Below are 14,018 nucleotides of genomic sequence, written 5' to 3'. Positions count from 1 at the left end.
AGGCAGGTGATGGAGCTATTTCAGGGCTGGGCTAAACTGTGCTGATGGCAAAGAAACTGCTGGATTTAAGTAAGAGAATAGGCAAAGTTGTTCTACAAGTTTTTTTCCTTTCCCTAGAACACCGATAAATAGTAAATTTATAAACATATTAGGCATCTCCCCTTCACAAAATTTCAGATAAAAATGGAACAATTATTCCCGAGGATGCACCATGTAAAATCACACCTAAATGCCAGTTTATCCCCATTTTCTTCAAGTAGAAATTAAAAAAAAGTGAATATTAAATGTAGCCACTAGAAATGAAAACAACTTGGAGTGAAAGGGGTTTTCCCACAAATTCAAGTTAGGCCCTATCGCTTGGCGATCTCCGCCAGCACCACAGAGATGAATGGAGCAGAACGGTCATGCACGCCACCTGCTCCATTATTCTCATGGAGCAACGAGGGGTCTGACGGAGGCACCTAGGACCCAAGTAGACCGCTCGTTTTGTGATTTGTGGGGGTCTCATCACCAAGAACCCCACCGATCAGCAAGTGAGTAACTTAAATTTGTGGGAAAACCCCTTTAATGGGAGTATACCTTCACCATTTAACCACATAAGTAAAACCACCATTGTATAGGACACTTAAGAAGCTTTATGGAAATGATATTCTCAGGGCTCCAGGGTTGTGGCCTTTCTATGCTTGTATAAGTTGTATAAGGCAGTACTACATAACAGTATGGATTTATCTTCTAGTACTTACATGGACTAAAAATGGCACATGTCACATGCAACATATTAATCTAATGGTAGAAGGTGACAATAGATACACAAATTATTGGCACACATTCTCCAGAAACCATCTGCAATCTACACCTTTTCAGACGATTTTCTACAAACTGGTTGAGGATCTTTCCTCCAGTGGCCCAGTAAGTCCATTCCAGTTGCCAATTTATTAAAAAAAAACAAAACAAACAAAAAAAAAAAAAAAACGTGGCACCCATATGTGGCACTAATCTTGAATCTGAGCAATGAGTTTATACTAATGCTAAGAAATACAAAGTATTTGGGATTCTTACCCCGGATGCTCTGTCTGTCTCACTCCCCTTCTCTTCTTGACCATCGCCTGAAAAAAAAAGTACACAAACATGGCATTTAAAATAGAATTTCTGATTTTCCCATAATATTGTATGTATGAAAATCATACATACTAATTACAGACAAATGGACTTTCCGGTATAATTTATTTACCACTGCACAATGTCCGATGGCAGAACACAAAATGCAGGAAGGTAAGTGTGACTGTATTTATATGCGTGTATATTAAACGTGTCTGATAACTGTGACCCTAAAAACAGATCCCCTGCTAACATTTGTGGAAGGGGGGGGGGGGGGAGCTGATGGTATCTGCTTACCACAGGTGGGAAGTGTATTTTTGACAAAACCCCTGTTACGGCTCGGTCAACAAAAGCAGTTTTTGTATTAAGATTTACTTCTCTACAGTAACCACTCAGGTATTACATATAGAACAGTAATTCCAGCCTTCTCAACCCATAGTCAGACACGTCGTGGTGCTGCTGTATTACATTCACTGTTGTGAGGAGACATTTCAAGTGCAAGCTGTGTATTACAGCACAAGAGACAGGGGCTCCAGAAAGAAGTGCTCCCTCATACATCATTTCTTACCTTCTACAGGCCTTCAGAAAACATTCTATACATCAGTAACCACATGGTAGTTATTCTTTATAGTAAATTAATATTACTATATGAATGAAATATATATAAAAAACATTTCTTTGAAGGAAATTACCATCAAAATCAAGCATGAGAAACCTGGGACACTTACTAAAAAGGCAGGCTGAAGGAGGGAAGACAGTGAAGCCAGTGAGGCTGCAGCATGGAGGGGCCCTAGTAACAACACCCGCCCCGCACTGTACTAATGTCTCATTAGCAAGCAAGAAGATTACCACAGTCCCTGGATCTATGAGTAAGGGTCCCTGGTTAATCATGATGGATTTCCTTTAACTCCAGAAAGGGAACCTGTCATCAGAAATTGACCTAATAAACAACAACCAGATGTATTTTGATGGTGGATTTCCTTTAACCCACTACCACTGGAACCGGTTACAAGCCTGATTATTAGAAGACTTAGAATAGTTATTTTACTTTCACAGAAACAACTGCCAGATTATCAAACGACCAGAAGATCAATATGAAACCTGTACATCAAAGAGAGAGGTTTCCTACTTTAGATTCCCATTCTACAGGCCAGAATAGAAGGCCGTTTTGGCCTGATCGACTACACAGGAAACTTATAGCTACGGTAGATGCGGTTTACAATAAGTGGCCATCGCTAGAGATAATCAACTGCCAGGTGACTAAAGTGGTTAATCCAGGGAACAATCCATAGGATAGATCATCAATACTAGAGATAGTCCAACAAACAACAAAAGGCGAGCACTATAGTCACAAAAATGAGTGAAGTGGTCATGCATCAATGCAATAGTGACCCAAATAAACAAATCTTTATTGAATATACACAACATACAAAGGATAAAATCATCTAAAAAAATGTAACCCACGTGTTACATGTTACACTGCGTTCCTGAGCGTACTAAGCAGGGCTACAGTGATACTCCCCTCCAAACTGCCTGTATATACTCAAATACAATGGCTCAGATAAAGACAAGAGAAAAAGCTAACTCAAAGAATAAACAAAGGTGATTGTTACACGGGTCCCTAAACAATTGCTATAACAATGACTAGAGATGGGTATCATCCTAAACTATCCGCAGTGTTTATAAGCAGCAGCACTCCGGACCCTCATTCAGCAGCGGTTATTTTTCAGGCTGGCCACTGCACTAGTCACAAATGGAAAATAAAATTTCGGGATTAAAAAAGAAAAGGTTTCTACAATCTTTTGATGCAAGCTATAAGCGCCTTCAGAGGGAGTATTTGAAGACATAATAAGACAGTCACCAAGTACACCAAACCTTCAAGAGCCCAGTCATATGCACAGTGCAGTTCTCACAATGTACTAGTAAAGACAAATGCAGCAACCCCATGCCAGGTACAAATAGTAAGGAACTTTATCTACGCACCAGAAGAGGACCTGGAGTTGGCCTCCATATCAGGCTTCTCAGATGAAAAGTTGGGTTGAGGTGTCTCCTTTTCCTTTGGACTAGTTTCTTTATCAGTGCTTACATCATGGTCTGCATTAGGTGGCAAAGAGGAGCGGGGTTTTAATGTAGGCCGAAGCCTCATCCTTCTCGGCAGTGTTTGACTGGGCTGTGGTGGGTCTGCCTGTGTTTCAGGAGCTTCTCCCGCTGCTTTTTCGTCTGGTGGACAGTTTTTGTTACCCCCAGTTGCAGAGACTTTCCGGCCCGGATCACCGTTTGCTTCTATTCGTTTTATCTTGATGATTCTTGTACGTTCCATTTCAGGTTTTTTGGTCATGCTGGCTGCGACAAAGACTATATCATCATTGCCATCATTATCTGCTGGATCCAGGGGAGGTATTTTACTTTGAGGCTCCACATTAGAGTTTTCTTCTTTTATAATCCCTTTTGTGTCAACCTTAACTTTTTTGTTTGTCTTACTCCCATGCTCTTCAGTTGTTGTTTCCGCAGCATCTTCCTCTTTTTGGCCGTCAGGCTCTTTATTGTCATCACTCTCCATCTCGGAGGACTAAGGATTCCAGGCAGTCCAAGACTTAAGGCCACCACTCACAGGGGTGCTGGTGTTAGAGAGGCCCCAATCTGGAGAGAGAGAAGACATGAATATAATACAAATTCATTGTTTAGTAGTAGATGGACAAACAAGGTCCTCTGTCCCGTTCCAATACTTAAAGATTTTATCAAGTTTGGCAATATTTATAATTGGTATATTCAAATTATCAGCAGAGGCTACTGAGGCATTTAGGCTAGTAGGCTAGGTTCACACCTCCTTATTTGCCAAACGTTTGGGGGGGCGGGGGGGGGGGGGGGTGAATTAACTGTCCTTATATGGACTGTGACATCACCAGATCCTACCTCTTGATGGGCGACATGTAATAGTCTGCATCCACTCCCCATAGCTGCCCATTGCCTGTGCTTGCTACGGCTTTCCATCCTGCATTTTTTGACGTGCAGAATGAATAGTGGCCAGACTGATTCAATAACTACGCTTCTGTCTGCCAATGTATATGCTAAGTGTATACGTTGGGTGCTTTCCCGATGTATACTTAGCATGTAAATAAAAGGTGGTGTTAGGAGCAAAGGTTTCTCCATCCCCCAGTAGCCTCTGATGTCCCGCCTCCTTGCAAATACTGGTCGTGGTCCTGAGGGTGATGCCACATACCACGTTTTTGGACCGTTTTAAAGCATGCGTTTTCAGTTAGTTTTTTTAAACGCATCCGTTTTATACTGTTTACCATGCATTTAGCAGCTTTGAACCTGTTTATTAAGATAAACAGGTTCAAAGAAACGAAACACAAAATAAAACAGTAAAAAATGCATGCACTTTTAAATGGACCAAAAACTGGACTTGTGGCATCACCCTTATCTTGCCTGTTCTTTAGCACAAAATGTAGTCGCGCTGCCAGCTTCTTCGGAGCTCTGCACATGCGCAGTAGCTCCTGCACCGGTGTCAGCGGTAGCAAAGACTCTGCATGACTGATACTATATCTTGTGGTCAGACATAAGCAAGATTAAGAGCGTGACTAGGATGCGCAATGAGGCAGGAAATCAAAGGATACTGGGGCGCGAGTAACCTTTACTCCCACAGGCTAGTAAATGCCCCAGCAAGATAAAGATTTTGTCTAGTTTGGCTACATTAAATGATTCGACAAGTACAGTTCAGGGATGAAGAAAGAAGGAGGAACCTACAATCGTGTCTTTGGTTCTGTAGTTGAGACCTGAAAGATGAAATGCTCTTTAACATGCCACAAAATGTTACTAGGCACTAAAGAACCAAAGACAGTGGATTCTGAAGTGACAATCCCCCTACAGCCTCCAAGGCGATGGTCACACATTTGGTTGCGTCCATAGCGTGATGCTAGCGTGCAGGGGGTGGCGTGTGGGACGTGTGACCGTGGCCTCATCTCATAAAAATAACACTCTTCCCTGCTCATTTTCACATGACTTTGAAGGAGTTTTTTTTTCACAGGCAAGATTTCACATAAAAAAGGGAATTCTAGAAAGCATTCCCTACCTTGGGCAGTTTAATGAGGTAAATTCTGGTGACAGGTTCCCTTTAATATCAATAAAGAATTTCAATATCAGAATTCACACCTGCTTACACTTTCAGAAATGAGGAAAAACTGAGTCAAACCAGCCAAATGCATGAAAATCATGCAAATACACACGCGTTTTCAATGGCTGTGTCACACATGAGTTTTCAAACGCATCACAACAGCTGAGAGGAGATTTGCAATAACATTGCTGTTAACATTGTATTTACAAAACACACGTTAACCACAGGTTTTGTTAACACAATATTGACAGCGATGAAATTGGGCAAATCTCTTTTCAGCGTTTTGAAAATGCATTTGTTACTGCCACATGTAAACACATCCTCAGTTTTGAGGTGGTTTAGGTGCAGTTTTGTTAATTTAACGAATGGAAGACATGAACTGAAAAGGCAAATTTGATTTTGAAGGGGAAACCTGTTCAACACATGGGATTCACCTGTTCAGTTCATGTCAAAATAATAAACTGCACCTAAAATCACCTCAAAATGGATTGTGATGGAGTTTTAGGGTGCGCCACGCGTTAAGTTTTTCAGATGCAGATCTTTTTGGAGCCAAAAGCAGGTGTAGATGAAAATACATTGAGACAAATAATTAAAAGAAGTTTCTCCTCCTACTACTTACCTGGTTTTGGCATTAAAAACTGCATCTGAAAAACTGAACATGCGGACACAACCCCAAAGAGGCTACAAATTTAATTTTTATACTTTCTTCTGTCATCTTGCCAAGAAACAGATTCAAACCCCATGAAAAATGAAGACAATAACCATGAATTATCTTATATGAGATCAGGATCAAGGGTTGTAAGCCAAGCATACATACGTGCTAGTGTGTGTCCCCTCTTTTAGCTTATGTTCTTTTTTTTGCCAAAAATAAAGGCTTTAATAATTATGCAAATTAGCCCAAGTTTCCATCATCTATGGATCCTGATGCTACTCAAGCTCATTTGCATATTTTTAAAGCATTTTTTGTAAAAAACAAAGGCATAAGATACTAAAAAAATCCTTGATCCTGATGGTAGATGTCCTTTAAAGAACATCTATCACCAGATCAAGGATTGTAAACCAAACAAACAAACAGACATGCTGGTAAGTGCCCTCTCTGGCAGGACCTGCTTCTTATACCCTGGTTTTTATTTTTTTAAAAATGGCTTATAAAATTATGCAAATGAACCTGAGGAGCTCCAGGCTTCATATGAGTTAATGGAGCATGGAGCCCCTCAGGCTCATTTGCATAATTTTAAAGCCCCTTTTTTCTTAAAAACAAGGGCACAAGCAGCTAAAAGAACATCAGATCCAGCCAGAGGGGCACTTATCAGTATGTCTGTATGCAATTCTTGATCTGGTGATAGATGTCCTTTAAAAATCTTCTGAACCCAATAGACTAATAAAAGAAACAAAAAATTATTTTTTTTTTCCACCAAACCTAGTGCAGTTAGAAAAGGGTAGCTACAACCTATAATTATTTCTGTCAAAGCTGCAACCACTCAAGCGACAAATCAATGAATTGGGTCTCCTCAATCTTTAAAGAGGACCTGTCATCCAAAATTTTGGCACTAGGACAAACGCCGCAGTGTTAGAAGGATAGAGTGTTAGAGGTTTCCTGTAACGCTATCCAACACTGCGACAGAGTACAATGTAATCGCTCACATAGCGGTCCGATGTATTCATGAGGGGGTTGGTGACTGCACCTCGAACTACCCCCTCATGAATACAGCGGACTGCTTCATGAGGGGGCGGGGTTGGGGGTGGTTAGGGGCGGTGACTGCAGCATGAATACATCGGACCGCTTTGCAAGCGGTCCGATGATTACATTGTACTTCCCTGCAGTGTTAGATAGCGTTACCAGAGGTTTCCGGTAACGCTATCCTTCTAACACTGCGGCGTTTGTTTAAAGAGAACCCGTCATGCAAAATAACCCCCCTAAACTAAATATATTTTCATAAACTGCCATTAGAGAGCATTGCCTCTATCCCTTCATTGTCCCTCTACATGCCTGTAAACCTAAGCAATGAGGTCCTAAAGCTGTATGCAAATGACCTGTGAAATGTCCAATGAAGCATTAGCATATTCAAGCTGTCCACTCTATTCATGAGTGGGAGGCACAGCCACACCCCCAGTGCATGACTGACAGCCTGTGTAATGGAGTGAGGCTGTATAATGATGTGCTTCCTGGTGCTGGTGGCCACGCCCCCTGCAGCCTGTGTGTGCATGTGTGTGTGTGTGTTTAGGAGAGATACAGCAGCTCCAGGCAGCCATGTTACAGCAGAACATGTCAGATTCATGTGTAGCTGATGTCTGTGTCTCTCACCTGTATATTAGGAGGATGCAGCATGTCAGCAGATGCACTAACTATGCTTTACTATACATTACACACAGACATGAGCAGGGGGAGGAGAGGGGAGGGGGAACAGGGGTGACATCACTGCCTCTGACCATGTGACCAGCCTCATTTACATAATAAAGAATAGATGATTTTACAATGAATAATGTATGAAATAACTAGATAAAGGCTGTGATGGGATCCTTGTGAGCTGCTCCAACAGGTAGAGGTGACAGGACTAGTGGCAGAGACCTGATGACAGGTGTCCTTTAAGCACTAGTGCCAAAATTATGGGTGACAGGTCCTATTTAAGACAGATTTAAAGGGAAACTACTGAAAAATAATTTTAGCCAAGAAGTTAAAGCACCTTTAAAGGGGCACTAGAGGCGAGACAAAAGAAAAGAAGGTACTTTTCAATTAGAAGTCCTAACATTTACAGATCATGATAATGGGGGTCTACAAATTACAAATGTTTTTCTGCATTATTCCTCAGACTGCTTTTGGACTCAAAGAAAGCCAGCAGTACAGGAGATCCAAGTAGGACTAGCGGCCCACTGTTCTATAGATCAGGGACAACCCAGCAATCTGGACTGCCCATGATCAGAGAAGACCATTAAGGGAGCATTCATACCAAGTCTACTGTGCGTCTCTATTCTAGTTATGGGTCATTCATGAATGAACCAGCTCTTTATGTTGAATACCATGAGCCGATGGCTCTTAACCATATCCCTTTATTGTAAACTCTGTCCCTTAAATGTCCCAATTTTATTAGGTTAGAATGTTTCTTGGGGAGGTTTTACTGACTGCATTGCTGCTCCCTATAATACGCTCCATAGAGAACCATTCAGAAGCCAGAGGAGCCAGCTGATCCAGTTCACCAAAAAGAGACAGATTTTCCACCACCACTTCAGACAGACAGTGAGGGGACCCTGTCATTATCAATAGGGTGCAATTGTGACCATTTGATATCCTGTGGGTCCTATGAAAATACCCCTAAAAAGAATCGGTAAATAACATAAATAAGGCTGAAAAAAAGTTACAAAAGCAGCAAACCAGACCCTTCATACACACAGTCTTGGAAATGCAGAGTTTATGGAAGGAGATTCAGAAAACTGAAGCAAATTAGAATACAGCCAGTGCCTATAATCTAGGTGGTACAGTGATCAGGGTCCATACTAGGTTCCCTAAAACTAGAAAGGACTTTGAATAGATGTCACAATCAATGTTTTCTCTCCATTCATTATTTTCTAAAGAAAAATAGAACATAGAAGTCATCTAGATATAACATATAGCTAATATGTAATAACAATAGAAAGAGACCCCCTTGTGGAGATTATTGCTGCTTATTATAACTGGGTCTCCTACTATACACATTGTCAACTGCATTTGCATGAAGTGCCTGAACACTGGGGGTCACACTGATGGGAACACTCGGTTTTCTGAAAAATGTGGTCCCCTTATCTTCCCTATTGAAGTATGGCCTTGTCCCCACCATTGCTGTGGGGTTAATTTAATGGGATAACCCTATATCGGCATATCAATGGGAGTTGGGTAGTCAGCACGGCAAACACGGTGAAGCCTACCCAGCCTCCAGACCCTGCACACAACCAGGAGGACTACTACTGCCAGCATAATAATGGCAGCCATATTGGTTGTCATCCAACTTTCCTAAGTAAGAGAAGCACATTTTTACTTTTCTGGGGTTATATTGACACTTATCTATATATCGGGATTACTAGCACACTGTATGTATAGGAGGTATATGACACCACATTATGCAGGTCCAGAGACCTTCCAGCAATCCCAGATCATCTGTTCACACCAATAATTCTGCCATCTTCTAGCTGATACAATGGTGATCCTACTATCACCCAGCAGCATGCCCTAAGGGTCTCCCCTGCCAGTGCCCCCGGGCCTCACCCCTCCCCCAATTCACAGGATTGAGGAGCCCCCGAATATGCTGCATGCTCCCAGCACCCCAATACATGCACCCTGCACCCCACCCAGCTCCTGCCTCCCCCCAGCCCCTCTCCCGCCTTACACTCTGGCCGGGAGCGACCTCACATGTTCAGAGCACACATCCCCAGCCCGAGTAGCGCCGGATCATCGCCCCACCCACCAACGGGTGTTGTGCACGTTGTCGGGCTCCCGGAGCAGGCCAGCTGCCTGCAGCCCTCCTTACCTCCACTGTTCTATTTGCCGCCGTGTCTCCCACAAACCATACCTTCACGGGATTCGCTCCCCACCCCTTGGCGGGTGTTTTCCCAACCCCCCTCCTCGGACCACGTCCAGTGACTATGAGCAAGCGGCAGCCGCTCTCTCTTTACCACATACAGTCTCTGGCGCAGCCGCACTCTCGAGAGGTCTCTATCTCAACGTCTCTGGCTGTCTCACGCACTCTGTCGCTCTCTCTCAGGCGCGCCCCCGCTGCGGTCCCTTTAAGCGCGATCTCAAACCTGTAGCAGGACAGGCGCGCTTCCGCGGACGAGGGCGGGGTTAAGCGCCAGGGGCGGAGTTTAGACCTCCAGTAATTAGCTGAGAACTCAGCAGTGGTTGTGGAGGGTGGGACTACACGGGAGATCTGCGCAGGCGCAATGAGGTGCGGACTGCTGGGGCCTTCTCTGGCGGCACTGCTAACCAGAGAGCGGGCGGCATGTCACCCCGGGGTTTTAAGTGGCCAAAGGTGAAGGGTAACCCGTCACTTTATAACATACAAGACAATCCCTCAATAATGTGTATAAACATATATGTGTGAATCTGACTATACATTTACTCTGCTCCAGGAACAAGCGGGAGATTTATTAAGAGTAGTGTAAGATGAAAGTGCACATCTGGACCAATCACATCCCGGCTCTTATCACAGCCTATAGAAGGATTGGCTGCTGTGCGCAACTGTTTCTCCTTCCCCCTGCAACAGCAGAGAGCAATGTACATCCCCACATGTACATGTTATACAGAGAGCAATGTACATCCCCACATGTACATGTTATACAGAGAGCAATGTACATCCCCACATGTACATGTTATACAGAGAGCAATGTACATCCCCACATGTACATGTTATACAGAGAGCAATGTACATCCCCACATGTACATGTTATACAGAGAGCAATGTATATCCCCACATGTACATGTTATACAGAGAGCAATGTACATCCCCACATAGTAATGGAGGCATGCTCTGAGGACCCCACATATACATGTTATACAGATAGCAATGTATGCCCCCACATAGTAATGGAGGCCTGCTCTGAGAACCCCACATATACATGTTATACAGAGAGCAATGTATATTCCCACATAGTAATGGAGGCATGCTCTGAGGACCCCACATATACATGTTATACAGATAGCAATGTATGCCCCCACATAGTAATGGAGGCCTGCTCTGAGAACCCCACATATACATGTTATACAGAGAGCAATGTATATTCCCACATAGTAATGGAGACATGCACTGAGGACCCCAAATATACATGTTATACAGATAGCAATGTATGCCCCCACATAGTAATGGAGGCCTTCTCTGAGAACCCCACATATACATGTTATACAGAGAGCAATGTATATCCCCACATGTACATGTTATACAGAGAGCAATGTATATCCCCACATAGTAATGGAGACATGCACTGAGGACCCCACATATACATGTTATACAGAGAGCAATGTATATCCCCATATAGTAATGGAGGCCTGCACTGAGGACCCCACATGTATGTGTTATACAGAGAGCAATTTATATCCCCATATAGTAATGGAGGCCTGCACTGAGGACCCCACATATACATGTTATACAGATAGCAATGTATATCCCCACATAGTAATGGAGGCCTGCTCTGAGGACCCCAAATATACATGTTATACAGAGAGCAATGTATATCCCCACATAGTAATGGAGACATGCACTGAGGACCACACATATACATGTTATACAGAGAGCAATGTACATCCCCACATGTACATGTTATACAGAGAGCAATGTATATCCCCATATAGTAATGGAGGCCTGCACTGAGGACCCCACATGTATGTGTTATACAGAGAGCAATTTATATCCCCATATAGTAATGGAGGCCTGCACTGAGGACCCCACATATGCACGTTATACAGAGAGCAATGTATATCTCCACATAGTAATGGAGGCCTGCACTGAGGACCCCACATATGCATGTTATACAGAGAGCAATGTATATCTCCACATAGTAATGGAGGCCTGCTCTGAGGACCCCACATATACATGTTATACAGAGAGCAATGTAGCCCCTCTCTATCCCTGGCACACAGCATGTCATGTGCACAATCAGGGGTACCTGGGGCCCACCTACTACTACATAGAAATATTCTGGCATAAAGCATGGTGAAGTACTTATCATGGGAGACTTCAATTACCCAGATATTGACTGGGGGGCAGAAACCTGCAGGTCCTTCAAAGGCAGCAGGTTCTTGTCAACAACAAAAGACAATTACCTGTCGCAAATAGTCCTGGAGCCAACAAGAGGGGGGGCACTGCTGGACCTTATCCTAACCAACAGACCTGATAGGGTATCAAAACTACAGGTTGGGGGGAACCTGGGGAATAGTGATCATAATATCATTGATTTTGTATTACGCTTTACTAAGAGCGTTAGTGAAGGGGCAACCAACACTCTAAACTTCAGGAGGGCAAATTTTCATCAACTAAGGGATGACCTTAAAGGCATAGACTGGGATAATGTTCTAAAAGACAAAAGCCCCCCCCCAAAATGGGACTTTTTCCTGTGAGAAACATATACCTTATGGGAAAAAGCATAAAAGGAACAAGAAAAACCCTATGTGGCTAACTAGTCTTGTAAGGAAAGCAATAAGCGAGAAAGATAAAGCGTTTAAGGTGCTAAAACGTGAAGGTAGTGATGAGGCATTACAGGATTATAGAGAGAAAAATAAATCCTGTAAAAAGCAGATAAAGGCCGCAAAAATAGAGACTGAAAGAAATATTGCCAGGGAGAGCAAAAATAATCCCAAATTATTTTTCAAGTATATAAATGATAAGAAACTAAAAACAGAGAGTGTGGGTCCCCTTAGAAATAACATGAGGGTCATGGTGGAAGGAGATGAGGAAAGGGCCAATCTACTGAATGTCGCCTTCTCAACTGTCTTTACCCAGGAAAATCCCCTGGTGGAAAACACAATGAGGAATAATGTTAATTCTTTTTATAATGTCAACAGTTTAACCCAGGAAGAGGTACGGCGCCGCCTCGCAACCACTAAGATAGATAAATCACCTGGGCCAGATGGCATACACCCCCGGGTTCTGCATGAATTATGTATGGTGATAGACAGACCGTTATTTTTAATATTTGAAGATTCACTTAGGACTGGTTATGTTCCACAGGAATTGCGCATAGCAAATGTGGTACCAATATACAAAAAAGGATCAAATAGTGATCCTGGAAACTACAGACCCGTGAGTCTAACTGCTGTGGTGGGGAAAATATTTGAGGGGTTTATCAGAGATGCTATCCTGGAGTATCTCACTGTGCACAACCTTATAACCCAGCGTCAGCATGGATTTATGAGAGAACGGTCCTGTCAGACTAATCTGATTGGTTTCTACGAGGAGGTAAGTTCAAGACTGGATCTGGGGGACGCTGTGGATGTTGTATATCTGGACTTCTCAAAGGCATTTGACACCGTGCCACATAAAAGGTTGGTATATAAAATGAGACTGCTGGGAATAGGAGAAAATCTGTGTATTTGGGTAAGTAATTGGCTTAGTGATAGAAAACAGAGGGTCGTCATTAATGACACATTCTCAGATTGGGTTGATGTTACCAGTGGAGTGCCACAGGGGTCAGTATTGGGGCCACTTCTTTTTAATATTTTTATTAATGACCTTGTAGTGGGTTTACACAGTCAAGTTTCAATATTTGCAGATGATACTAAGCTGTGTAAAGTAATAAATACTGAGGTCGATAGTCTAGCATTACAGAGGGATTTGTGGAAGCTTGAGGAGTGGGCAGAGAAATGGTTGATGAGGTTTAATGTAGATAAATGTAAAGTTATGCACTTGGGCCATGGAAACAAAAAGTATAATTATGTTCTAAACGGTCAATTACTTAGTAAAACTGAAGCTGAAAAGGACTTGGGGGTATTGGTGGATGGTAAACTTAATTTTAGTTTTGCCCTTATACAAATCCCTGGTCAGACCACACATGGAATATTGTGTACAGTTTTGGGCACCAGTGTATAAAAAGGATATAGTTGAACTGGAACGGGTGCAGAGGAGAGCAACCAGGATTATTAGGGGAATGGGGGAACTAGAATACACTGACAGATTACAAAATTTGGCATTATTCAGTTTAGAAAAAAGACGACTGAGGGGAGACCTCATTACAATGTACAAATACCTGAACGGACAGTACAAGGATCTCTCCAAAGATCTTTTTATACCTAGGCCTGTGACCAGGACAAGGGGGCATCCTCTACGCCTAGAGGAGAGGCGATTCT

At 42.8% G+C, this 14,018-nt stretch overlaps 1 protein-coding gene across 7 annotated transcripts in view; it reads right to left on the bottom strand.

Moving 5' to 3' along the window:
* ZMYM3 (zinc finger MYM-type containing 3) overlaps positions 1–10,040 on the bottom strand; it is a 49,480-nt gene extending 39,440 nt beyond the window's left edge. For 2 of the 7 annotated variants that reach the window (XM_072124791.1, XM_072124797.1), the window contains exons 1-3: positions 9,864–9,988; positions 3,082–3,738; positions 1,060–1,106 (exon numbers count right to left, since the gene is read on the bottom strand). In XM_072124791.1, the coding sequence (XP_071980892.1) occupies positions 1,060–1,106; positions 3,082–3,658 (624 nt within the window). In that variant the 5' untranslated portion in view covers positions 3,659–3,738; positions 9,864–9,988. The other 5 variants (XM_072124795.1, XM_072124794.1, XM_072124793.1 and 2 more) reach the window with 5 other exon arrangements.
* Between the last annotated feature and the right edge of the window lie 3,978 nt (positions 10,041–14,018).

The sequence above is a fragment of the Engystomops pustulosus genome, chromosome 9, assembly GCF_040894005.1.
Source record: "Engystomops pustulosus chromosome 9, aEngPut4.maternal, whole genome shotgun sequence".
NCBI classification, from domain to species: Eukaryota; Metazoa; Chordata; class Amphibia; order Anura; family Leptodactylidae; genus Engystomops; species Engystomops pustulosus.
Note: the sequence above shows the minus strand (reverse complement) of the source record. Positions and strands in the feature narration are given on the sequence as shown.